The sequence below is a fragment of the Agelaius tricolor genome, unplaced genomic scaffold (genome assembly GCF_023055355.1).
Source record: "Agelaius tricolor isolate 1412-34295 unplaced genomic scaffold, bAgeTri1.0.p SCAF_180, whole genome shotgun sequence".
In the NCBI taxonomy this organism is placed as follows: Eukaryota; Metazoa; Chordata; class Aves; order Passeriformes; family Icteridae; genus Agelaius; species Agelaius tricolor.
In genome coordinates this window covers 37,770-64,586 of record NW_027269440.1, presented here as the reverse complement: position 1 = coordinate 64,586, position 26,817 = coordinate 37,770, and the positions used below count along the sequence as shown (strand labels likewise).

The following is a 26,817-nucleotide window of genomic DNA, read 5'->3' as shown; positions in this document are numbered from 1 at the left end:
TGGGACCCCCAAATCCAGCGGGAGGATCCGATTGGAGCGAAAAATCCCCAAATTGGAGCCCAAAATGACCCAAAGTGCACCAAAGTCGCGGTTAATAAACAAATTTTATTTGCGTTTTCCACCCCGGATTTTCTCCCGTTAATCGGCGTTAAAGTGCTGCAAAGGGAAAAGGTTTCTTCCGTTTTCTGAGGGTTATTTTTTTTTTTTAATTTTTATTTTTAATTTAATTTATTTAAAATTTTCCCCCCCCCAAAAAAAAATTCCTCACAAACAAAACTTTACCCCGGACGATCCTTTTAAACTTTGGGGATAAACGAGACGGAAATTTATCAAATTATAGTACAAAGGATGTAACAAATACAACAAAAACAGCGATAAAACAGCTTAAAAAAAGGAAAATAAAATGAAAATAAAGTAAAAATAACCCTCGGGAGCGGCTCTGGGCTGGCTTCGCCCTGCTGGAGTCATTCGAGCTCCGGGTCTTGTGCCACGGATGGAATTTCCCAGCTCAGGGGACACTGATCCATCCCAGAGGTCACAGTTGGTTTATTTGGTTTGTTTCTAGTAATAAATCCACGGTTTAGGTTTATTTTTAATAATAAACCCACGTTCTCCTGTTTATTTTTAATAACAAACCCATGGTTTTGCTTCATATTAGTAATAAATCCATGGTTTTGGTTTATTTTATGTGTTAAATCCATATTTTTTGGTTTATTTTATGTAATAAATACATTTTCTTTGGATTATTTTATTAATAAATCCTTTTTTGCTGTTTATTTTATTAATAAATCCATATTTTGGTTTATTAATGAATACATGGTTTTGGTTTATCTAATTATAAATCCATATATTTGTTTATTTTAGTAATAAATCCACTATTTTTGTTTATTCTGCTCAATAAATCCACATTATTTGGTTTATTTCTTTGGCTAAATCAATTTTATTTTTTAATTGTTCCCCATTTCTTTGGTTTATTTTGTTAACAGACCCAATTTTTCCTCTGTTGATTCTTTTATTTAACTGATTTTTATGTTAATTTTTCCAATTTTTTTTTTAATGGATCCACATTTTTACTTTGGTTTTTTTTTTAGTAATTCCATTTTATTTGGTTTCTTTTTTTAGGTAAATCCATATTTTTGCTTTGGTTTTTAATATGGTTTTGGATAGGGTTTTTTTTTAATAAAAAATCCACAGTTTTGGTTTCATTTCTTTCACAAACCAAAACAAACCCCCCAAATTTTGAATAAATCCATCGACCCAGCAGAACCTCCAGCCCCGCAAAAAAAAAAAAAAAAAAGAAAAAAGAAAAGAAAAAAAAAAGGTTAAAATGGAAGGGAAAAAAAAATTAATTTCCACATTTCCACGAACCAAACACTGAAAATATTTTGGGGAGGAGGAGGAGGAGGAGGAAAAAAACGGGGGACACAAAAATAAACCCCAATAAAAATATCAAAAAAAAAAAAAAAAAAAGATAAATTGGGAGAGAAGAAGTGAGAAGCTCTTGGCGGGGGGGGGGGAGGGACCCCAAAATCCGGGGGGAGGGGGGGACCCCCAGCCCCTCCCCCCCACTCTGTACACGTGGGGGTCCCTCGGGGCAGGGCTATGTACAACCCCCCCCCCGGGGTCACTGCTGACCACTCCAGGGGTCACTGCTGACCACTCCAGGGGTCACTCATGACCACCCAAGGGCCATTCATGACCTCTGGTGGTCACTCATGACCTCCTGGTGGCCATCCCAGGTGGTCACTCATGATCTCCAGGTGGTCACTCATGGCCTCCGGTGGTCACTCACGGCCTCCAGGTGGTCACTCATGGCCTCTGGTGGTCACTCATGGCCTCCAGGCGGTCACTCATGGCCTCCAGGTGGTCGCTCCTGCAGTGGTCACTCCTGACCTCCCGGCGGTCACTCGCTGACCACCCCAGCGGTCACTCCTTGCGTTTGGCCACCGCCAGCTCCAGCTCGGGCAGCCGGATCCCGGCGCGGGCGCCGCCCTCGGACGACGACGACGACGACGAGAGCCGGGCGGCCTGGGGCGACCTCGCGCCGTCCTCGTGGCCGGGGGTCACCTCGTAGCTGCCCTTGCCCTTGGAGCCGATGCCCCCGAAGGTCCCGAATTTGCCCCGGGGCTGCCGGGCGCCCTCGGGCTCGGCCTCGCTGAAGGACGACGAGCGCGGCCGCGACTTCTTCCCACGGAACAGCGAGAACTTGGCCTTGCCCGAGGGCGCCTCGGCCTCCAGCTCGCCCTCCAGGCTGGCCTTGGAGCCGGACGCCGACCCGGACGCGGCCTCGGGGGACCCCAGGGCGCCGCCACCGCCGCCGGCCCGGCCTTTCTGCTTGGAGAAGTTGAATTTGGGCATCTTGATCTTGGATCTCTTCAGCCGCGCCTCGGCCTCGTCCGGCTCCGCCTCGGGGAACTCGACGTCCACGCCGACCTCGCGGCCCTTGGGCTCGGGCTCCGAGAAGACGAATTTGGGCATGCGGAGCTTGGGGAAGGACACCTTGACCTGGCCGCCCTCGGCGCCCAGCTTGGGGCAGGAGGCGTGGAAGGTTCCGGAAGCGGCACTGACTGATGGCGGCGTGGCCTCAACCCCACCTTTGACCTTCGGCCCCTTCACGTTGAGGTTCAGCCCCGAGCCGGACACTTCCATGGCCGGAGCCTCCAGGTGGACGTGAGGGGCGTCCACGCTGACCTTTGACCCTTTGATATCACCGGCCACGTCCACGTTTGGTCCTTTCAGCCTCAGCTCAGCGTCCGGCGAGGAGAATTTCGGCCCTTTCAGCTCCACCTCGGGGCCCTCCAGCCCCCCCTTGACCTGGGGCCCCTCCAGAGCGAGCCCCGCGTCCCCTCCGGGGCTGGAGATGCTGAACTGGGGCAGCTTCAGCGACGGGAGCTTGATGGTGCCCCCCAAAATCTCAAAGCCGGCGTCGTCCGCCGACACCTGGGGGGATTTGACGCCAACCTCTCCTTTCAACTTTGGTCCTTTCGTGTTGACATCCACATCCAGGCCAGAGACGTCCAGCGAGGGCCCCTGGAGGTCCAGGCTGGCCCCCGGGGACTGGACAGAGCAGGGGCTGCCGCCCTGGACCTCCAGGGTCGGGGTCTTCACCGTGGGCAGCTTCACCTTCCCCCCGAGGCCGCCGAGGTCCAGGCCCACCCCAGGCCCTTCCACGGAGCCCGAAATGTCCAAATCTCCCTTTAATTTTGGTCCTTTCAGGTTCCCCTCCAGCTCAGCTCCGGAGATCTGGGGCCCTTTGAGCTTCACGTCCACCTCCGAGCTCACGTCCGGCATTTCCAGCCCCAAACCCGTTTTGCCCCCCTTGGGCCATCCCAGGTTGACCTCGGGACCTTCCAGTTGTGCCCCGCCCACGCCGAATTCACCTTTCACTTTTGGTCCTTTCACCTCGACGCCGATCCCGGGGGCTCCCTTCAGCTCCCCCCCGACCTTCGCGTCCCCCGCGCCCACCTGGACCCCGGGCAGTTTCAGTTTTGGGCTCTTCAGGTTCACCTCGGGGCCTTCCACGTCCACGTTGAGGTCGCCCTTGACCTCCAGATCGCCCTCAACTTTCGGGGCCCCCGCCGAGGCCTCCCCGCGGAATTTGTGCGATTTCAGGTCAAATTCGACGTCCGGGAAGGAGATCTTCCCAAACATGGGTTTCTTGCCCTTGGGGGATTTCACGTCGGGGCCGGCGGCGCTGAGCTCCGCGTCCAGCTCGGCCCCGGCCGCGCTGACCTCGAACGCCCCCTTCTTGCCCTTCACTTTGGGGCCGCTCATGTGGATTTTGGGCATCTTGAACTTGCTCTTCTTGCCCTTGGCGGACAGGTGGGCCTCGGGTGACTCCACGTTCAGCTCGGCCTCAGGTAAATCCACCTCGGCCTTGGGGGTCTTCATCCCAAACCCGAATTTGGACTTTTTGAACTTGGGAGCTTTGATGTTGGCTTCTGGAACCTCGACGTTCACGTCCGGACATTCAACGTCAACTTCAGGGCCTTTGACCCCAAATTCTGGGCCTTTGACCCCAAACTCTGGGCCTTTGAGGTCGACCTCGGGGCCTTTCAGGTGACCTTCCACCTTTGGGGTGGAAATGTCAAATCCGCCCTTGGTTTTGTGGCCTTTCAGGTTCAAGTCTATCTCGGGCATGGAGATTTTGGGGACGTTCACGTGCATTTCGGGCATTTTCAGTTTGGGGCCTTTCACTTTGCCCTCCGGACCTTCAACGTTGACCTCTGGCAGGCTGAGATCAACCTTGGGCCCAGACAGATCCACCTCGGCCTTTGGCAAGTTCACGTCCACCTCGGGACCTTCGCCCTTCAAGCCAAATTTGGGCATTTTCATTTTGGGCAGCTTCACCTTCCCCTCCAGACCATCGACGTCGACCGCTGGGCCCTCGAGCTCCACTTTGGGGCCTTTGATGTCGACCTCGGGGCCCTTGAGGCCGCCCTCGAGCCTGGGGCCGTGCAGGTCAGCGTCGCCTTTGACCTTCAGCCCCTTCAGGCTGAGGTCGATGTCGGGCATGGAGATCTGGGGGGTCTTGATGTGCATCTCGGGCATCTTCACCTTGGGCCCTTCCAGGGTCACGTCTGGGGCCTGAATGTCCACTCTGGGGCCCTTGAGGTCGACATCCGGGCACTGCAGGTTCCCCTCCAGCTTGGGGGCAGAGACGTCGATGTCACCCTTGATTTTGGGGCCTTTCAGGTTGAAATCAACGTCGGGCATGGAGATCTTGGGGGCCTTGATGTGCATCTCGGGCATCTTGAACTTGGGGCCTTTCACCTTCCCCTCGGGGCCCTCAATGTCCACACTCGGCATCTCAACGTCCACCTTGGGGCCGGACACATCCAGGTCTCCTTTTGGGAGGTTCACGTCCACCTCGGGGCCTTCTCCCTTCATCCCAAATTTGGGCATTTTGAATTTGGGCATCTTGAATTTCCCCTCAGGCCCGTGAATGTCCACGTCGGGTGCCTCAATGTCCACTTTGGGGCCCTTGATGTCCAGTTCAGGCCCCTTCAGGTCACCCTCCAGCTTTGGAGCAGAGACGTCGAGGTCACCCTTGATTTTGGGGCCCTTCAGGTTGAAATCAACGTCGGGCATGGAGATTTTGGGGGCCTTGATGTGCATCTCGGGCATCTTGAACTTGGGGCCTTTGATCTTCCCCTCAGGCCCTTCCAGCTCCACGTCGGGGAGATCAACATCGACTTTGGGGCCTTTGATGTCGATGTCTGGGGCTTTCAGGTCACCCTCGAGTTTGGGAACAGAAACATCGATGTCCCCCTTCACTTTGGGGCCTTTGAGGTTGAAGTCAACATCGGGCATGGAGATCTTGGGGGCCTTGATGTGCATCTCGGGCATGGAAAATTTGGGACCTTTGACTTTCCCGTCCACGCTCAGCTCAGGAGCCTCCAGGTCCACGCTGGGGCCTGAAATGGCCACGTCACCCTTGGGGAGGCTCAGGTCAGCGTCCACCCCGTCCCCTTTGAACCCAGGCATGGAGAATTTGGGCATCTTGAACTTGGGCAGTTTGAATTTGCCCTCGGGGCTCTCCATGGCCACCTCGGGGCCAGTGACGTTGACCTCGGGCCCTTTCAGCTCTGCCTCCACGCTGGGCAGGGACACGTCCACGTCCCCCTTGACCTTGGGGCCCTTCAGGTTCAGGTCAATGTCAGGCATGGAGATCTTGGGGGCCTTGATGTGCATCTCGGGCATCTTGAACTTGGGGCCTTTGATCTTCCCCTCTGGGAGGTCAATGTCCACCTCTGGACCTTCAATGTCCACCTTGGGGCCGGACACATCCAGGTTTCCTGTCGGGAGGTTCACGTCCACCTCGGGACCTTCCACTTTCGGACCAGAAAAGCCAAATTTGGGCATTTTGAACTTGGGCATTTTGATTTTCCCTTCTGGGCCGTGAATGTCCACATCTGGCACATCAACGTCCACTTTGGGGCCCTTGATTTCAATTTCGGGGCCTTTCAAGTCACCCTCTAATTTTGGAGCAGAGACGTCGATGTCACCCTTGATTTTGGGGCCCTTCAGGTTGAAATCAACGTCGGGCATGGAGATTTTGGGGGCCTTGATGTACATCTCGGGCATCTTGAACTTGGGGCCTTTGATCTTCCCCTCGGGCCCTTCCAGCTCCACGTCAGGGAGGTCCACATTGACTTTGGGGCCTTTGATGTCGATGTCTGGGGCTTTCAGGTCTCCTTCAACTTTGGGAAGGGAAACATCGACATCGCCCTTCAGTTTGGGGCCTTTCAGATTGAGGTCGATGTCGGGCATGGAGATTTTGGGGGCCTTGATGTGCATCTCGGGCATCTTGAACTTGGGGCCCTTCACCTTCCCCTCTGGCCCCTCAATGTCCACACTCGGCATTTCAACGTCCACCTTGGGGCCGGACACATCCAGGTCTCCTTTTGGCAGGCTCACGTCCACCTCGGGGCCTTCTCCCTTCAACCCAAATTTGGGCATTTTGAATTTGGGCATCTTGAATTTCCCCTCAGGCCCGTGAATGTCCACGTCGGGTGCCTCAATGTCCACTTTGGGGCCTTTGATGTCCAGTTCAGGCCCCTTCAGGTCACCCTCCAGCTTTGGCAGGGACACGTCCACGTCGCCCTTGATTTTGGGGCCCTTCAGGTTGAAATCGACGTCAGGCATGGAGATTTTGGGGGCCTTGATGTGCATCTCGGGCATCTTGAACTTGGGCCCTTTGATCTTCCCCTCGGGCCCTTCCAGCTCCACGTCGGGGAGATCAACATCGACTTTGGGGCCTTTGATGTCGATGTCTGGGGCTTTCAGGTCCCCTTCCACTTTGGGGACAGAGACATCAACGTCTCCCTTCACTTTGGGGCCCTTCAGGTTGAGATCAAAGTCAGGCATGGAGATCTTGGGGGCCTTGATGTGCATCTCGGGCATCTTGAACTTGGGGCCTTTGATTTTCCCTTCAGGGCCCTCAATTTGAACATCTGGGGCAGAAACATCGAATTCAGGGCCTTTCACATCCACCTTTGGCCCTTTGAGGTCTCCTTCCACGCTTGGCAGTGACACGTCCACATCTCCCTTCACTTTGGGGCCCTTCAGGTTGAGATCAAAGTCAGGCATGGAGATCTTGGGGGCCTTGATGTGCATCTCGGGCATCTTGAACTTGGGGCCTTTGATCTTCCCCTCGGGCCCTTCCAGCTCCACGTCGGGGAGATCAACATCGACTTTGGGGCCTTTGATGTCAATTTCGGGTCCCTTCAGGTCACCTTCCAGCTTGGGGACCGAGACATCGACGTCCCCCTTCAATTTGGGGCCCTTCAGGTTCAGGTCAATGTCGGGCATGGAGATCTTGGGCGTCTTAAAATGCATCTCAGGCATCTTGAACTTGGGGCCCTTCACCTTCCCCTCTGGGAGGTCAATGTCCACCTCTGGCCCTTCAATGTCCACCTTGGGGCCGGACACATCCAGGTCTCCTTTTGGGAGGTTCACGTCCACCTCGGGGCCTTCTCCCTTCATCCCAAATTTGGGCATTTTGAATTTGGGCATCTTGAATTTCCCCTCAGGCCCGTGAATGTCCACGTCAGGAGCCTCAATGTCCACTTTGGGGCCCTTGATGTCCAGTTCAGGCCCCTTCAGGTCACCCTCCAGCTTTGGAGCAGAAATGTCGATGTCACCCTTGATTTTGGGGCCCTTCAGGTTAAAATCAACATCAGGCATGGAGATCTTGGGGGCCTTGATGTGCATCTCGGGCATCTTGAACTTGGGGCCTTTGATCTTCCCCTCTGGCCCCTCAATGTCCACCTCTGGCCCTTCAATGTCCACCTTGGGGCCTTTGATGTCGACGTCCGGCAAGTTCAGGTCCCCTTCGATTTTAGGTGCGGACAGATCGACGTCCACCCCCCCTTTGACCTTGGGACCTTTCAGGTTGAGGTCCAGGTCGGGCATGGACAGGTTGGGAGCTTTGATGTTCATCTCGGGCATTTTGAATTTGGGGCCTTTGATTTTCCCTTTCGGACCCTCGACATCGATTTCGGGAACTTCCACGTCCACCTTGGGTCCCTTCAGCTCCACCTGGGACAGGGACACGTCCACGTCCCCCTTGACTTTGGGGCCCTTCAGGTTGAGGTCGATGTCGGGCATGGAGATTTTGGGGGCCCTGATGTTCATCTCGGGCATCTTGAACTTGGGGCCTTTGATCTTCCCCTCTGGCCCCTCAATGTCCACCTCCGGACCTTCAATTTCCACTTTAGGCCCGGACATGTCCAGGTCTCCTGTGGGCAGGTTCACGTCCACCTCTGGCCCCTCCCCTTTAAACCCAGGAACACCAAATTTGGGCATTTTGAACTTGGGCATTTTGATTTTCCCCTCCGGGCCGTGAACATCCACGTCGGGGGCCTCGATGTTGACCTTGGGGCCCTTGATGTCCACCTCAGGCCCCTTCAGCTCCCCCTCCAGTTTGGGGGTGGACACGTCAAACTCCCCCTTCATCTTGTGCCCCTTCAGGTTCAGCTCCACGTCCGGCATTGACACTTTGGGTGAAGAAATGTTCAGAAAAGGCATTTTGAATTTGGAGCCCTTGGATTTTCCCTGCACGTCCAAATCCGGAGCCTGGACCTCGACTTTCGGCCCGGACAGTTCCACCTCAGGCTTCTTAACCTTCACATCCACCTCGGGGCTTTGAACTTTTGGGCCAGAAAAGCCAAACTTGGGGAGTTTAAACCTGGATTTTTTAGCTTTTCCTTCCAGGTCCACCTTCGGCCCCTCCAGCTCAAGCTCCGGCCCCTTGATGTCCACTTTGGGGCCCTTGAGCTCGCCCTCCACGCTGGGCAGAGAAGCGTCGAGGTCGCCCTTCAGTTTGGGGCCCTTCAGGTTGAGGTCGATGTCGGGCATGGAGATCTTGGGGACGTTGAACTGCAGCTCCGGCATCTTCAGCTTGGGGCCCTTCAGTTTCCCTTCGGGGCCTTCCACGTCCAGCTCGGGGACAGAAACATCGACTTTTGGACCCGAAATGCTGACCTCGGCCTCGGGGAGGTTCATGTCCACCTCAGGGCCTTCCACTTTGGGCCCAGAAAAGCCGAATTTGGGCATCTTGAACTTGGGCATTTTGATTTTCCCTTCTGGGCCGTGAATGTCCACGTCGGGTGCCTCGATGTCCACTTTGGGGCCTTTGATGTCCAGTTCAGGCCCCTTCAGGTCACCCTCCAGCTTTGGAGCAGAAACGTCGATGTCACCTTTGATTTTGGGGCCTTTCAGGCTGAAATCAACGTCGGGCATGGAGATCTTGGGGGCCTTGATGTGCATCTCGGGCATCTTGAACTTGGGGCCTTTGATCTTCCCCTCGGGCCCTTCCAACTCAACGTCAGGGAGATCAACATCGACTTTGGGGCCCTTGATGTCGATGTCTGGGGCTTTCAGGTCACCCTCGAGCTTTGGAGCAGAGACATCGACATCCCCCTTCACTTTGGGGCCCTTCAGGTTCAGATCGATGTCGGGCATGGAGATCTTGGGGGCCTTGATGTGCATCTCGGGCATCTTGAACTTGGGGCCTTTGATCTTCCCCTCTGGCCCCTCAATGTCCACATCTGGCCCTTCAATGTCCACCTTGGGGCCGGACACATCCAGGTTTCCTGTCGGGAGGCTCACGTCCACCTCGGGACCTTCTGCCTTGACCCCAGGCATCCCAAATTTGGGCATTTTGAACTTGGGGAATTTTATTTTCCCTTCTGGGCCATGAATGTCCACGTCGGGTGCCTCGATGTCCACTTTGGGGCCTTTGATATCCAGTTCAGGCCCCTTCAGGTCACCCTCCAGCTTTGGAGCAGAGACGTCGATGTCACCCTTGATTTTGGGGCCCTTCAGGCTGAAATCAACGTCGGGCATGGAGATTTTGGGGGCCTTGATGTGCATCTCGGGCATCTTGAACTTGGGGCCTTTGATCTTCCCCTCGGGCCCCTCCAACTCAACGTTGGGGAGATCAACATCGACTTTGGGGCCCTTGATGTCGATGTCTGGGGCTTTCAGGTCACCCTCGAGTTTGGGAACAGAAACATCAACGTCCCCCTTCACTTTGGGGCCTTTCAGGTTGAAGTCAACGTCGGGCATGGAGATCTTGGGGGCCTTGATGTGCATCTCGGGCATCTTGAACTTGGGCCCTTTGATCTTCCCCTCTGGGAGGTCAATGTCCACCTCTGGCCCTTCAATGTCCACCTTGGGGCCGGACACATCCAGGTTTCCTTTTGGGAGGTTCACGTCCACCTCGGGACCTTCTGCCTTGACCCCAGGCATCCCAAATTTGGGCATTTTGAATTTGGGGAATTTTATTTTTCCTTCTGGGCCGTGAATGTCCACATCTGGCACATCAACGTCCACTTTGGGGCCCTTGATGTCGATTTCGGGGCCTTTTAGGTCCCCTTCCAGCTTGGGGACAGAGACGTCGATGTCACCTTTGACTTTGGGGCCCTTCAGGCTGAAATCAACATCGGGCATGGAGAACTTGGGGGCCTTGATGTGCATCTCGGGCATCTTGAACTTGGGCCCTTTGATCTTCCCCTCTGGCCCTTCCAAATCAACATCAGGGAGGTCCACGTTGACTTTGGGGCCCTTTATGTCAACTTCAGGGCCCTTCAGGTCTCCTTCCAGCTTTGGAGCAGAAACATCGATGTCCCCCTTCAATTTGGGGCCTTTCAGGTTGAGGTCGATGTCGGGCATGGAGATCTTGGGCGTCTTAAAATGCATCTCGGGCATCTTGAACTTGGGGCCCTTCACCTTCCCCTCTGGGAGGTCAATGTCCACCTCTGGCCCCTCAATGTCCACCTTGGGGCCGGACACATCCAGGTCTCCTTTTGGGAGGTTCACGTCCACCTCGGGGCCTTCTCCCTTCAACCCAAATTTGGGCATTTTGAACTTGGGCATCTTGAATTTCCCCTCAGGCCCGTGAATGTCCACGTCAGGGGCTTCAATGTCCACTTTGGGGCCTTTGATGTCCAGTTCAGGCCCCTTCAGGTCACCCTCCAGCTTTGGAGCAGAAACGTCGATGTCACCCTTGATTTTGGGGCCCTTCAGGTTGAAATCGACGTCAGGCATGGAGATCTTGGGGGCCTTGATGTGCATCTCGGGCATCTTGAACTTGGGGCCTTTGATCTTCCCCTCGGGACACTCCAGCTCCACATCGGGGAGGTCCACGTTGACTTTGGGGCCTTTGATGTCGATGTCTGGGGCTTTCAGGTCACCCTCAAGCTTTGGAACAGAGACATCGACGTCCCCCTTTAATTTGGGGCCCTTCAGGTTGAGGTCGATGTCGGGCATGGAGATCTTGGGGGCCTTGATGTGCATCTCGGGCATCTTGAACTTGGGGCCCTTCAGCTTCGCCTCAGGACACTCCAGGTCAACGTCGGGGAGGTTGACATCGACTTTGGGGCCTTTGATGTCCAGCTCAGGCCCCTTCAGGTCCCCTTCCAGCTTGGGAGCAGAAACATCCATGTCTCCCTTCAGTTTGGGGCCCTTCAGGTTGAGATCAAAGTCGGGCATGGAGATCTTGGGGGCCTTGATGTGCATCTCGGGCATCTTGAACTTGGGCCCTTTGATCTTCCCCTCGGGGCACTCCAGCTCCACATCGGGGACATCCACGTCCACTTTGGGACCTTTCAGCGACACCTCCGGCCCTTTCAGGTCCCCCTCAAGCTTCGGCACGGTCACATCGACGTCACCCTTGACCTTGGGGCCCTTCAGGTTCAGATCGAAGTCGGGCATGGAGATCTTGGGGGCCTTGAAGTGCATCTCGGGCATCTTGAACTTGGGGCCCTTCACCTTCCCCTCGGGGAGGTCAATGTCCACATCAGGGGCTTCGATGTCCACCTTGGGCCCTTTCATGTCCACGTCTGGGCCCTTCAGGTCACCTTCCAGTTTCGGAGCAGAAATGTCCAAATCCCCCTTGAGTTTGGGGCCCTTCAGGTTGAGGTCGATGTCGGGCATGGAGATTTTGGGGGTTTTGAAGTGCATTTCGGGCATCTTGAACTTGGGGCCCTTCAGTTTCCCCTCAGGGCACTCCAGCTCCACGTCGGGGAGCTCCACATTGACCTTGGGGCCTTTGATGTCGACGTCTGGGGCCTTCAAATCTCCCTCAATTTTTGGGACGGACACATCCACGTCTCCCTTCACTTTGGGGCCCTTCAGGTTGAGATCAAAGTCGGGCATGGAGATCTTGGGGGCCTTGATGTGCATCTCGGGCATCTTGAACTTGGGCCCTTTGATCTTCCCCTCGGGGCACTCCAGCTCCACATCGGGGACATCCACGTCCACTTTGGGTCCTTTCAACTCCAGATCCGGCACTTTCACGTCACCTTCTATTTTTGGGGCTGACACGCCCACGTCTCCCTTCACTTTGGGACCTTTCAGGTTCAGGTCGACATCAGGCAGAGAAAATTTCGGCGCCTTGATGTTCATCTCGGGCATCTTGAGCTTGGGGCCCTTCCACTTCCCCTCGGGACCTTCAACGTCCACCTCAGGAACGTCCACATCCAACTTGGGACCTTTAATGTTCACATCCGGAGCTTTCAGGTCGCCCTCCAATTTGGGGACGGAGACATCCACGCCCCCCTTCACTTTGGGGCCTTTGAGGTTGAGATCAATGTCGGGCATGGAGATCTTGGGGGCCTTGATGTTCATCTCGGGCATCTTGAACTTGGGGCCTTTGATCTTCCCCTCTGGGAGGTCAATGTCCACATCTGGCCCTTCAATGTCCACCTTGGGGCTGGACACATCCAGGTTTCCTTTTGGGAGGTTCACGTCCACTTCGGGACCTTCTGCCTTGACCCCGGGCATCCCAAATTTGGGCATTTTGAACTTGGGCATCTTGAATTTTCCTTCTGGACCATGAATGTCCACATCAGGAGCCTCAATGTCCACTTTGGGGCCCTTGATGTCCAGTTCAGGCCCCTTCAGGTCACCCTCGAGCTTGGGGACAGAGACATCAACACCTCCCTTGACTTTGGGCCCCTTCAGGTTGAGATCAATGTCGGGCATGGAGATTTTGGGGGCCTTGATGTTCATCTCAGGCATCTTGAACTTGGGGCCCTTCACCTTCCCCTCTGGCCCCTCAATGTCCACACTCAGCATCTCAACGTCCACCTTGGGGCCGGACACATCCAGGTCTCCTTTTGGGAGGCTCACGTCCACCTCGGGGCCTTCTCCCTTCAACCCAAATTTGGGCATTTTGAATTTGGGCATCTTGAATTTTCCTTCTGGACCGTGAATGTCCACGTCAGGAGCCTCAATGTCCACTTTGGGGCCTTTGATGTCGATGTCTGGGGCTTTCAGGTCACCCTCGAGCTTTGGAGCAGAGACGTCGATGTCACCCTTGACCTTGGGGCCCTTGAGGTTGAAGTCAATGTCAGGCATGGAGATCTTGGGGGCTTTGATGTTCATCTCGGGCATTTTGAATTTCGGACCCTTCACCTTCCCCTCTGGCCCCTCAATGTCCACCTCTGGCCCTTCAATGTCCACCTTGGGGCCGGACACATCCAGGTTTCCTGTCGGGAGGTTCACGTCCACCTCGGGGCCTTCTGCCTTGACCCCGGGCATCCCAAATTTCGGCATTTTGAATTTGGGCATCTTGAATTTCCCCTCAGGCCCGTGAATGTCCACATCAGGGGCTTCAATGTCCACTTTGGGGCCCTTGATGTCCAGTTCAGGCCCCTCCAGGTCACCCTCCAACTTTGGAGCAGAGACGTCGATGTCACCCTTGATTTTGGGGCCCTTCAGGTTGAAATCAACGTCGGGCATGGAGATCTTGGGGGCCTTGATGTGCATCTCGGGCATCTTGAATTTCGGACCCTTCACCTTCCCCTCTGGCAGCTCCACGTCCACCTCTGGCCCTTCAATGTCCACCTTGGGGCCGGACACATCCAGGTCTCCTTTTGGCAGGCTCACGTCCACCTCGGGGCCTTCTCCCTTCATCCCAAATTTGGGCATTTTGAACTTGGGCATCTTGAATTTCCCCTCAGGCCCGTGAATGTCCACGTCGGGTGCCTCAATGTCCACTTTGGGGCCCTTCAGGTCAATCTCGGGGCCCTTCAGGTCACCCTCGAGCTTTGGTACAGAGACATCGACATCGCCCTTCAGTTTTGGACCCTTTAGATTCAAATCAATGTCGGGCATGGAGATCTTGGGGGTCTTAAAATGCATCTCGGGCATCTTGAACTTGGGGCCTTTCACCTTCCCCTCGGGGAGGTCAATGTCCACCTCTGGCCCTTCAATGTCCACCTTGGGGCCGGACACATCCAGGTCTCCTTTTGGGAGGTTCACATCCACCTCGGGGCCTTCTCCCTTCATCCCAAATTTGGGCATTTTGAATTTGGGCATCTTGAATTTCCCCTCAGGCCCGTGAATGTCCACATCTGGCACATCAATGTCCACTTTGGGGCCCTTGATGTCCAGTTCAGGCCCCTTCAGGTCACCCTCCAGCTTTGGCAGGGACACGTCCACGTCGCCCTTGACCTTGGGGCCCTTGAGGTTGATGTCCACGTCGGGCATGGAGATCTTCTGGGTCTTGATGTGCATCTCGGGCATCTTGAACTTGGGCCCTTTGATCTTCCCCTCCGGCCCCTCCAAATCCACGCCGGGCACCTCCACGTCCACCTTGGGGCCTTTGACGTCCACTTCTGGAGCTTTCAACTCCCCCTCCACCTTGGGGAGGGACACGTCCACGTCTCCCTTCACTTTGGGTCCCTTCAGGTTCAAATCCACGTCCGGCATCGAGATTTTGGGGGATTTGATGTTGAGTTTGGGCATCCGGAATTTGGGACCTTTCCATTTCCCTTCCACTCCTCCAACGTCCACCTCTGGACCCTCAATGTCCACCTCCGGCCCCGAGACGTCCACCTCTCCTTTGGGCAGGGTCACGTCCACCTCGGGCCCCTCCATTTTGGGGCCGGACACGTTGAAATGAGGCAATTTCATTTTGGGCATTTTCAGTTTGGCCTCTGGACCCTCCAGGTGCACGCCCGGGACCTCCACGTCCACCTTTGGCCCCTTGAGGTCACCTTCGACCTTGGGGAGGGACACGTCCACCTCTCCCTTCACTTTGTGTCCCTTCAGGTTCAAATCCACGTCCGGCATCGAGATTTTGGGGGATTTGATGTTGAGTTTGGGCATCTTGAATTTGGGGCCTTTCATCTTCCCTTCTGGACACTCCACGTCCACCTCAGGCACGTCCACATCCACCTTGGGACCTTCCACATCCACCTTGGGACCTTCCACATCCACCTTGGGACCTTGCACGTCGATTCTGGCACTTTCCACGTCCACTTTGGGGCCTTTCACGTCGATCTTCGGGCCCTTCAGCCCAGAAATTCCGAGGTCCCCTTTGATTTTCGGGGCCTTCAAGCCCAGATCCACATCGGGCATGGAGAGTTTGGGGGTCTGAACGTTGAGTTCGGGCATTTTGAACTTGAGGCCTTTCCCTTTCACCTCCGGCCCTTCCACGTCCACGCTGGGGGCGCTGATGTCCACTTTGGGGGCCGAAATGTCCACTTTGGGGGCGTTGATGTCCACCTTGGGGGCAGAAATGTCCACTTTGGGGGCAGAAATGTCCACTTTGGGGGCACTGATGTCCACCTCCCCCTTGGGGAGCGTCACCTCGAGCTCGGGGCTCTCTCCCTTCACCCCAAATTTGGGCATTTTCATCTTGGGGAACTTCAGTTTGCCCTCGGGGCCTTGGACGTCCAAATTTGGCGCTTCAACCTCGACTTTGGGCCCTTTGACCTCCAGCCCGGTGGTCTTCAGCTCCCCTTCCAGTTTTGGGGTGGAAACGTCCAAATCTGCCTTGACTTTGGGCCCTTTGAGGCTCAGGTCGATGTCGGGCATGGAGATCTGGGGGGTTTTGACGCCCACCTCGGGCACCTTCACCTTGGGGCCCTTCAGGTCCACGCCGGGGACCTCAACGGCGACGCCGGGGCCCGAAACGTCCACGTCCCCTTTGGGAAGGGTCACCTCGAGCTCGGGGCTCTCTCCCTTCACCCCAAATTTGGGCATTTTCATCTTGGGGAACCTCAGTTTGCCCTCGGGGCCTTGAACGTCCAAATTTGGCGCTTCAACCTCGACTTTGGGGCCTTTGATGTCCAGCTCGGGGCCCTTCAAACCCGGCACGGACACGTCCAGGTCGCCGCTGGCCTTGGCACCGTTCAGGGTCACCCCAACGTCCGGCACGGAGATTTTGGGGGCCTGGATGTCCAAACTCGGCGCCTCAACGTCCACCTTGGGGCCGGACACCTCCACGCCGCCCTTTGGGAGGTTCACGTCCAGCTCGGGACCTTCTGCTTTCACCCCGGGCATCCCAAATTTGGGCATTTTGAATTTGGGCATCTTGAATTTCCCCTCGGGGCCGTGCACGTCCACTTCGGGCGCCTCAACGTCCACCTTGGGGCCTTTGATGTCCACGCTCGGGGCGCTGACGTCCACCTTGGGGCAGGAGACGTCCACCCCCCCTTTGGGAAGGGTCACCTCGGCGCTGGGGCTCTCTCCCTTCACCCCAAATTTGGGCATTTTCAGCTTGGGGAACCTCAGTTTCCCCTCGGGCCCCTGGATCTCCATTTCTGGGCTCCCCACCTCCACTCTGGGCCCTTTGATGTCCAGCCCGGGGCTCTTCAGTTCCCCTTCCAGTTTTGGGGCACAAACATCCAGAGCTCCCTTCACTCCGGGCCCTTTGAGGCTCAGGTCGGCGTCGGGCACGGACACCTGGGGGCTCTTGATGCTCATCTCGGGCACCCCCACCCCAATTTGGGGCCCTTTCAGGTCCAGCTGTGGCCCCCTCACTTCGCCCCCCAGGGTGGGCACGGACGCGTCCACGCCTCCCTTCAGCCCCTTCACGTCCACCTCCACGCCCTTCAGGCCGCCCCCAGGCCCGGCCACGTCCACCTGGGGACCCTTCAGCTCCACCTGGAGCCCCTTGGGGCCGAGGCCTTTGGGGTCCCCTTCCCCTCTGGGGCCCCTCAGGTTCAGGTTCACGTCCGACAGCGAAATTTGGGGCGTTTCCACCTTCTTGAAGGTGGGGCCTTTCCATTCTCCTTCCAGGGCCACCTCGGGCACGGCCACACCCTCGGGGACGGCCACGCCCTTGGGGACGGCCACGCCCTTGGGGACATCCACGGCGGCGCCGCCGTCGCCCTGGGCGGTGAATTTGGGGAAGGTCAAGTGCGGGATTTTGATTTTCCCCTTGGCGCCATCCGTGGCTGGAACCTCTACGTCCGGTGGAGGGCAGGGGACCTTGGTGGCACCTTTGACCGCCACGTCCACCTGTGGCACCGGGGCGGTGACGTCCACCTGCGGGGCCGGAGCTTCGCCGCCAGCCTGGAACCCGAATTTGGGGATTTTTAGCGTCGGGATCTTGACTTTCCCCACGTCCACTGGGGAGGAGCCGCTGAGCTCCCCGTGGGGACACGGAGCCCCTCCGGCCACGGGCAGGGACCCGTCCAGCTCCCCAAACTGTCCGTTGGCCTCCACCCGCGGCGACGCCGGCGAGGCCCCGGGGCCCTTCCAGCCCGGCAGGGATTTTCCAGTTTCTCCAGCGGGAATTTGGCTCAGGTGAAGCCCCTCGGGCGTCCCGGGCGGGTGGCCCGGCCCCGCTCGGACGTCGGCGAGGGCGAGGTCGCCGTCGCGGCCGGAGACGTCCACGGTGTAGGCGGTGACCCTGCGGGTGACCGTGATGGTTCTGCTCTGCGTCCCCTCGGCCTCGGGGCCCTCCTCGCTCCTGAGCCGCGGTTTGATCTTGGTGGTGTAGATGCGCCGGTACTCCTCATCATCGCCGCTCTGCGGGGCACCGAGATGGTGAGAGAGGGACATGGCTGCCTCCATGCGCCCATCATCATCCTCATCATCATCATCATCCCCATCCACATCCCTGTCCTTGTCCTAATCCCCATTCCCATCCTCATCATCGCCGCTCTGCGGGGCACGGAGATGGTGAGAGAGAGACATGGCTGCCTGCCGTGCCCTTCATCATCCTCATCATCCTCATCCCCATCATCATCCCCATCCACATCCCTGTCCTTGTCCTAATCCCCATTCCCATCCTCATCATCACCGCTCTGCGGGGCATGGAGATGGTGAGAGAGGGACATGGCTGCCTCCATGTGCTCATCATCATCCTCATCATCATCATCATCCTCATCATCCTCATCCCCATCATCATCCTCATCCCCATCCCTGTCCTTGTCCTAATCCCCATTCCCATCCTCATCGTCACTGCTCTGCGGGGCACGGAGATGGTGAGAGAGGGATACTGCTGCCTGCCCGCGCCCTTCATCATCCTCATCATCATCATCATCATCATCATCCCCATCTCTGTCCTTGTCCTAATCCCCATCCTCATCCCCATCATCCCCATCCTCATCGTCACTGCTCTGCGGGGCATGGAGATGGTGAGAGAGGGACACGGCTGCCTGCCCGCGCCCATCATCATCATCATCATCATCATCCTCATCCCCAGCACCATCCCCATCATCATCCTCATCTCTGTCCTTGTCCTAATCCCCATCCTCATCCTCATCCTCATCCTCATCATCCTCACCCTCATCCCCATTCTCCTCCTTCCTCGCCCTCCTCCTCCTCCTCACTCACCAGCACCACCTCGGGGCTGCCGGGCACCAAGTCCAGCTGGCCGCAGCCGTGGCCGTGTCCGGGCTGGCCGCAGCCGTGGCCGCAGCCGTGTCCGGCCGTGGGCGAACGGTCCCCGCGCCGCTGCAGCCGCAGCCCCAGCGTGTGCTGGCCCAGGCTCTGCAGCAGCTGCGCCGCCTCCCCCGACTGCAGCTTGTCAAAGTAAACGGTGGCGCCGACGATCTGATCCCCTGGGGACACCGAGGGGACAGCGGGTCAGGGGCTGGGGACACCCCAGTGACCCACAGGGACCCTGGGGACAGGGGACAGGGGCTGGGGACACCCCCACGGCCACCCCAGTGACCCACAGGGACAGGGGAAAGGGGCTGGGGACACCTCCATGGCCACCCCAGGGACCCTGGGGACAGGGGACAGGGGCTGGGGACACCTCCATGGCCACCCCAGGGACCCTGGGGACAAGGGACAGGGACATGGGCAGGGACCCCCCTGTGCCCACCCGAGCGACCCCGGGGTCATCGCCCATGGGCGCGGAGGCAGAAGCTCCTGAGCGCCACCAAAATGGACCAAACAACCCCAAAAATCCCATTTTGAACCCCAAAACTCTGAGGGAAGGGGGCCCTGTCCCCAACCGGGCGACCGTGGGGTCGCCAGAGGAGGCAGAAGCTCCTGAGATGCCCCAAACCCCCAAAACTCCAATTTTAACCCCCAAACCCTCAAGATTTGGACCCGAAACGCTTGAACCAGGGGTCAGCACCCACAGGGACTGAGACAGAAGCTCCTGAGGTGCCCCCAGGCCAGCCCAGGTGTGCCCGGAGCCCCCAGGTGTGCCCAGAGCCCCCAGGTGCGCCCCGCCCACCTTCCTGCGCCCCGCCCACCTTCCTGCACCACGCCCATGCGCGCGGCCGGCGAGTTCTGCTGCACGCGGCGCACGAAGACGCCGTCGTCGGTCTGGGCGATGGTGATGCCGTGGGAGCCGCTGCCCGTCCAGCTGGGCAGGAGCAGCTCCCGCGTCTCCTCGGGCTCCATCTGCGCCGGGACAGCGCCGGGGTCAGGGGGCAGGGGGCAGGGGGCAGGGGGCAGGGTGGGGCTGGACAGGGGGTCAGGGGGCAGCAGGGATGGACACAGGGATGGACACAGGGATGGACACGGGCATGGACACGGGGATGGACACGGGGCTGGGCATGGCTGGGGGTCAGTGGGGCCGGACACCGGGTCAGGGACTGGACACTGGGTGTGGGGTCAGGGCAGGGCTGGACAGCGGGTGTGGGCTGGACATGGGGTCAGGGGTCAGGGTGGGTCTGGACACCGGGTGTGGGGTCAGGGCAGTGGCTGTGGGGTCTGCAGGAGGGGATGGACACAGGTCTGAGGCTGGGGATGGACACGGGTCTGGGGTCTGCAGGAGGGAATGGACACGGCTGTGGGGCTGGACACTGAGTCTGGGGGTGGACACGGGCCTGGGGTCAGGGTGGGGCTGGGGGTGGGGTCAGGGTGGGTCTGGGGTCCCAGGAGGGCCCGGGCGGCCCCGCTGACCTTGGCAGGCCCCGGTGCCGGTCCCGGATCCGCCCCTGGAATCCTCGGGCCTCGCTCGGGAACCTCGCGGCGGCTCCGGTGACGCCTCCCGGCCTGGGGGGACAGCGGGGACACGGTGGGGACACGGGGGGGACATCGGGGGGGACACGGTGGGGACACGGGGGGGACAGCGGGGACACGCCCAGGACACGCCCAGGACACGCCCAGGACACGGGGACACCCCCCGGGACATTTTGGGGACACTTTGGGGACACTTTGGGGACCCTTTGGGCCCCCCCCCGATGTCCCCAGGGCCAGCGTGGAGCCCGCGGATTTTTGGGATTCGCGGCAATTCCGGTCGGGAAGGGCGGGGCAGCGTGGGGGGGGGGGGGGGGAGGGGGGGGTCACCTGTCCCCTGCGGCCCCTCCCCCTCCCTCGTCACCTGTCAACTGACCCCGCCCCCCCCCCCACCGCCCGAAATTCTGAGGGAATTTCTCCGTTTTTAGACAATTCCGGGGATTTTTGTTTTTTGTACAAACCCCCCCCCCAATTAAAAAAAAAAAAAAAAAACGAGGAGGGGGACGCGGGAGGGGGGGGGCGGTGACACCTGGGGGGGGGGGGGGGGCGGTGACACCCGGGGGGGGTCGCGCGCTGCCGGTGTCCCCCCCCCCCGCCCCCCCCCCCCGTCCCCCCGGGTGTCCCGGCGGGGCCGCCTCGGGCCCGGAAGGTTCTGGAAAGGCTCCGCAGGCCCCGCTCGGCGTTGGCCAAACGGGTTGGTGACTCAGAGCGGGGGGGGGGACGGACCCGGGGGTGACTCAGAGCGGCCCCGAGCGCTGGGAGCGGCACCCGCGCCAGGAAGGGGCCGAAATCCGCATTTTTCACCGCTTTTTCACCGCTTTTTCACCGCTTTTTCCACATTTTCCCCCATTTTTCCTCGCGGGGGTCACACGATCCCCTCCCCCCCCCCCTTGGGGACCCAGCTCGGAGCGCCCCCCCCGCCCCCCCCCGCGCTATTTTTGGGGTGCAAACCACGTGCGCCCCCCCCCTCCCCCCCCCGGGGTATTTTTAGTGTCCCCCCCCTTCCCCCCCCCGCACCCAAAAAGCCGCAGAGGGACGGGGGGGGAGGGGCGGGGGGGGAGGGGCTGTCACCGGTGTCACCCCCCCGCCCCTCCCCCCCCCCCCCCGGGGTCACCCGGGGCTCCCCAGGGGCTCCGGGACCCCCCCCCCGCCCCCGGGGCTGTTTTGGGGTTTCGGGGCCCCCCCGGCGCCGCCCCCGCTGTCACCAAAGGGGGGTCCCCAATCCCCTCCCCCACGTCCCCATTTTTCCCCTTTTTCCCCCCAGTTTTCCCATTTTTTCCCTTTTTTCCCATTTATTTCCCCAGTTTTCCCCCAGTTTTTCCCTTTTTTTCCCAATTTTTTCCCCATTTTTCCCATTTTTTTCCTCCCCGCCCGGGGCCAGAACCAGATTTTGGGAGGGGAGGGGGAATCCCCAAATTTGGGGGGTCCCGGGGACCCCCGCAGGAAGCGGCAAATCCCGGAAAAAGTCCCCAAAAAACAGGGGGGAATGGGAAAAAATGGGGGGAAAAATGGGGGGGGGGGGAAATGGGGGGAAAAATGGGGGTAAAAATTGGAAAATAAATGGGGAAAAATGGGGGGAAAATGGGAGAAAAATGGAAAAATAATTGGGAAAAATGGGGGGGAAAATGGGAAAATAAATGGGAAAAAAATGGAGGGAAAAATGGGGAAAAAATGGGAGGAAAATGGGGGGGAAATGTGGAAAAAGTTGGGAAAAAGTGGGAAAAATGGTGGAAAATGGGGAAAAAATGGAAAAAAATACAGGGGAAAATGGGAAAAAAATGGGAAAAAAATGGGGAAAATGAGGAGAAAATGAGGGGAAAATTGGGGAAAACAGGGGGAAAAGCTGGGAAAGAACCCCCAGGACCATGAGGAGGAGGAGGAGGAGGCGGCGCGGGCGGGGCCGCGGTCGGTACCGGTCGGACCGGCTGGAGCGAGAGTCCCGCGGGCGGCGGGCACCGCGCGGCTCCGGGAGGGTCCCGGACCGGTTCCACCGGGTCCGGCCCGGCCGCTGCCCGCGGCCACGCGCGGCGGCGCCGGCCCCGTCCGGGGGTGTCCCCGGCCCCGCCCCGGCCCCCGCCCCGCGGCGGCCCCGAAAGCCCCGAGAGGCTCCGGGGAGGGGGCGCGCGGGGGGGGGGGGCGGAATCTGGGGGTCCCCGGGGGGGGCGGGGTCGGGGTGGGGCGGGGGAGTCCCCAAATCCGGGGGGGTGGGGGGGGGGGGGGCAGAGGGGGAAGTGGCGCCCGGAGCGGCCGCGCCCCAAAAACCGCAGCGACCGCGGGGGGGGGAGAGGGGGGATCCCCCCTCCCCAAACCCCCAAATCCCCAAACCCCCGCCCCAAATCCCCGAATCCCCAAATCTCCCGCCCCAAACCCCCAAACCCCCGAATCCCCCTCCCCAAAATCCCCGAATCCCCGAATCCCCCGCCCCAAATCCCCAAATCCCCGCCCCAAAATCCCCGCATCCCCCTCCCCAAATCTCCTTTCCTTGGGGGGCTCTGGGAACCCCAAAATCGCCGCCCCCCCCCCAAAAAGCGCCGCCCCCGCGCTGCGAGCGGCGCTGATGAGCGTTAATTACCGAACCCTCATTAACCGGGCGCCCACGCGCGGCCGCGCCCTCGCGGGATCCCGGGGATCCCCCCCCGCCCCAGAATCCGCTCCGGGAGCCCCCCCTGGGGTCCCCCCGGTGCGGGCGGGGCCCTGAGGGGGGGGGAGGGGGGGGGAAACCGCGGCCCCGCCCCCACCGGGGACTCCCCGGGCGCGGCCGGAGGGGGGGGGGGGGAATGGGGGGGGGGCCACGCCCTGAGCGCGCCCGGGACCCCCGGGACCCCCCCGGGACCCCCCCGGGACCCCCCGGAGCCGTCACGGGACACGCGGGGGTTCCCCCCCCCCCCTCCCCCGGCGTTCGCGGCGCTCCCGGAGCCCCCCCGGGACCAACGAACCCCCCCCCCCCCCGCCCCCGAACCCACGGCGGTACCGGAACCCCCCGGGACCCTCACGGGACCCCCCCCGCAGCTCGGGACGCCCCCGGGAGCACCGGAACCCCCCGGGAGCACCGGGACCCCCCGGGACACCCCCGGGTCACTCTCGGCACCACCGGGACCAACTCGCGGCACTCCCAGAACCTCCCGGGCCCGTCCCGGGACCGCCGGGACCCCTCCCCGCCCTCCCGGGGCTCCCGGAGCCCCCCGGGACTGCCCCGGACACTTCCCCGGCAACTCCCGGGACCACCGGGACCGTCCCGGGACCGTCCCGGGACCCCCTCCCGCAGCCGCCGCCCGCCCCGGTGCGGTCCCGGTGCGGTCCCGCTGCCCTCCCGGTACCTGCGCGCTGCGGGCTCAGCGGCCGGGCCGGGCCATGGCCGGTGCCGGGTGTGGCGGTGCCGGTGCCGGTACCGGAGCGGCCCCGGCGGCTCGGTCCGTGCGGAGTGGCCGCGCCCGGGCGGCTCCCGGCTCTTGTAGGGCGGCGGAGCCTCCCCCGCCCCCGGGGAGGGCCCGGCCCGGCCCGGCCCCGGGACAGGGAGCGGCCCGGGACAGCCCCGAGCGAGCGGCAGCGGAGCGGGAGCGGCCGCGGCGCGCCCGGGACCGGGAATGGGAACGGCGGCGGGGCGGGACCGGCACCGGGACCGGCTCTGGGGCTGGGACGGGGCGGTTCTGGGCTCGGGACGGGCCCGGTCCGGGACTGGGACCGGGACAGGGCGGCTCTGGGCCCGGTTCTGGGCCCGGTCTGGGTCCGGTTCTGGGCCCAGTTCTGGTCCCGAGACGAGTCCGATTCTGGGCCCGGTTCTGGTCCCGGTACGGGGCGGTTCTGGTCCCGGTTCTGGTCCCAGTTCTGGTCCCGGTCTAGTCCCAGTTCTGGGCCTGCTCTAGTCCCGGGTCTGGTGCCGGATCGGAGCGATTCCGGGCCTGGTCTGGTCCCGCTTCTGGTCCCGGTCTGGGTCGGTTCTGGTCCCAGTTCCAGCCCCGGTCTAATCCCGGTTCTGGTCGCAGTTCAGTCCTGGTCTAGTCCGGGTTCTGGGCCCAGTTCTGGTTCTGGACCGGGGCTGTTCTGGGCCCGGTTCTGGGCCCGGTCCGGGGTTGTTCTGGGCCCGGTTCTGGGCCTGGTTCTGGGCCCGGTTCTGGGCCCGGTCCGGGGTTGTTCTGGGCCCGGTTCTGGGCCTGCTTCTGGACCGGGGCTGTTCTGGGCCCGGTTCTGGGCCTGCTTCTGGGCCGGGTTCTGGACCGGGGCTGTTCTGGGCCTGGTTCTGGGCCCGGTCCTGGGCCCGGTCCGGGATTGTTCTGGGCTCGGTTCTGGGCCCGGTCCAATCCTGGTCTTGGTCCCAATCCTGTCCCAGTTCTGAGCCCGGACCCTCCCCAGGGCTGGTTCTGACTCCGATCCTGGGTCAGTTCTGACCCAGTCCCGGTCCTGGTGACGATCCCGGTCCCGGTTCTGATCCCGATCCGGTCCCAGTTTTAATCCCAGCCCTGGTCCAGTTCCGGTTCCGGTCCCGGTTCTGATCCCAGCCCTGGTCCAGTTCCGGTTCCGGTCCCGATCCAGTCCCACTCCTAAACCTGATCCAGTCCTGGTTCTGATCCCGGTTCCAGTCCCGGTTCCGGTCCCGGTTCCGGTCCAGGCTCCATTGGACAATCCCGGACACCCCCCCCTCCCCCCCCCAGGTGAGTCCCAAGCCCCGCCCCCCCCCCAGGTAACCCCAACTCCCCCCAGGTGAGCCCCAAACCCCCAGAACTGGGGACACCGGGGGGCACTGGGGGTGTCGGGACCCCAGTTTGGCCCAGTCCGTACTGGGAGCCAAAATCTTCCCAAAATCCCCAACTTTTCCCACTCTTGAAAATTTCTCCCAATTTCCCCCAAATTCCTCCAAATTCTCCTGAATTTCCCCCAAATTCCTCCAAATTCTCCTGAATTTCCCCAGATTCCCTTTAAATTCTCCCCAAATTTCCCAAAATTTCCCAAATTCCCCTTCCTGATCTCTTTCCCCACCTGAGGTTCCGAGGCCGTTCCCGGTGGGACCGGGGCCCATTTTGGGACAATTTTGGGCCAATTTTGGGATGTTTTGGGCCAATTTTGGGGCTGCTCCTGCTGGGACCGATCCCGGGCCGTTCCCAAGGTGGTGCCGGGACCATTTTGGGGCCGTTTTGGGGCCGTTCCTGGGTGGGATCGGGGCCGATCCCGGGCGGTTCTGGGGCGGTTCTGGGACCATTCCCGGGCCCATTTTGGGCTCATTCCGGGCCCGTTTTGGGGCCGTTCCGGGGCCATTCTGGGGCTGATCCGGAGCAGTTTTGGGGCTGATCCGGCGCTGATCCCGCGGCTGTTTCGGGTCCATTCCCGGGCGGTTCTGGGGCCGATCCGGGCCCGTTTGGGGCCGTTCTGGGGCTGACCCGGGCCCGTTTTGGGGCAATTCCAGGGCGGTTCCGGGGCTGTTCCCGGGCGGTTCTGGGATCGTTCCCGGGGCTCTTCTGGGGCCGTTCCGGGGCTGATCCCGGGACCGATCTGAGTCCGACCCGGAGCCGATCCCGGGCCCGTTTTGGGGCCGCTCCCGGGGCAGTCCTGGGGCCGTTCCGGGGCTGTTTTGGGGCTCTTTTGGGGCCGCTCCCGGGCCCGTTTTGGGGCCGCTCCCGGGTCCGCTCCGGGGCTGTTTTGGGGCCGCTCCCGGGCCCGTTTTGGGGCTGTTTTGGGGCCGATCCCGGGCCCGTTTTGGGGCCGCTCCCGGGCCCGTTTTGGAGCCGATCCCGGGCCCGTTTTGGAGCCGCTCCGGGGCTGTTTTGGAGCCGCTCCGGGGCCGTTCCGGGCGGTCCCGGAGCCTCCGGTGCCAAATCCCGGCGCATTCCCGAGCGCTGCCTCATCGCCCCCGCCCCCCCGGCCCCGCCCCGGGCCCCGCCACGCCCGGGGGGACCCGAGGGGGACCCGAGGGGGACACGGGGGGGACACGGGGGGGGAGGGGACACGGGGGGGACACGGGGGGGGGGGAGGGGACACACGGGGGGGGTGGGGGCGGGGCGGATCCGCTGTCACCTCCAGATGTGGCGACACCGCTGGCAGCGACACGGGGGGGGGCGGGGGGGGACACGAGGGGACCCCCCCGGGGGGTGGGGGCGGGGCGGGGCCGGGGGGGGAGGGGCTGTTCGGGATTTTGGGATGTTCGGGATTTTGTGATATTCGGGATTTTGGGCTGTTTGTTTGGGATTTTGGGATATTGGGGATTTGGGGCTGTTTGTTCGGGATTTGGGGATTTTGGGCTGTTTGGGGTATTGGGGATTTTGGGCTGTTTGTTAGGGATTTTGGGATGTTTGGGATTTTGGGCTGTTTGGGATATTGGGGATTTTGGGCTGTTTGTTTGGGATTTCGGGATTTTGGGATGTTTGGGATTTTGGGCTGTTTCTTTGGGATTTTGGGCTGTTTGTTGGGGATTTTGGGCTGTTTGGGATATTCGGGATTTTGGGCTGTTTATTTGGGATTTTGGGATGTTTGGGATTTTGGGCTGTTTATTTGGGATTTTGGGATGTTTGGGATTCCGCGCTGGCCCGGGGCCGCCGGGGGCGGGGGGGCCGCGCTTGGGGACACGTGGGCGACAAAGGGGGGGGGCGGCAGGGGGGTCTGGGGGGGGCAGCGGGGGGGGGACCCGCGGAATTGACGAAAAATTCACAAAAATTCCCA

The 26,817-nt window shown here is 60.3% G+C and overlaps 1 protein-coding gene across 1 annotated transcript; it reads right to left on the bottom strand.

The window, feature by feature from the left end:
* Positions 1–85: 85 nt before the first annotated feature.
* On the bottom strand, positions 86–23,615 carry AHNAK (AHNAK nucleoprotein). Its single transcript, XM_071420978.1, has 5 exons — positions 23,487–23,615; positions 20,113–20,205; positions 19,458–19,608; positions 18,586–18,812; positions 86–17,775 (listed from the first exon to the last, which is right to left on the bottom strand). The coding sequence occupies exons 3-5, from the start codon at positions 19,606–19,608 to the stop codon at positions 1,927–1,929; spliced, it is 16,227 nt and encodes a 5,408-aa protein (XP_071277079.1). The 5' UTR covers positions 20,113–20,205; positions 23,487–23,615; the 3' UTR covers positions 86–1,926.
* Positions 23,616–26,817: the final 3,202 nt, after the last annotated feature.

Excerpts from the sequence above, each read along its gene's own strand:
- AHNAK (XM_071420978.1), bottom strand. The coding sequence starts at position 19,608 with ATGGAGCCCGAGGAGACGCGGGAGCTGCTCCTGCCCAGCTGGACGGGC. Across the intron at positions 18,813-19,457 it reads CATGGGCGTGGTGCAGGAAG|GGGATCAGATCGTCGGCGCC; the intron begins GTGGGCGGGGCG and ends CGGTGTCCCCAG. Across the intron at positions 17,776-18,585 it reads GCAGCCCCGAGGTGGTGCTG|AGCGGCGATGATGAGGAGTA; the intron begins GTGAGTGAGGAG and ends GGTGCCCCGCAG.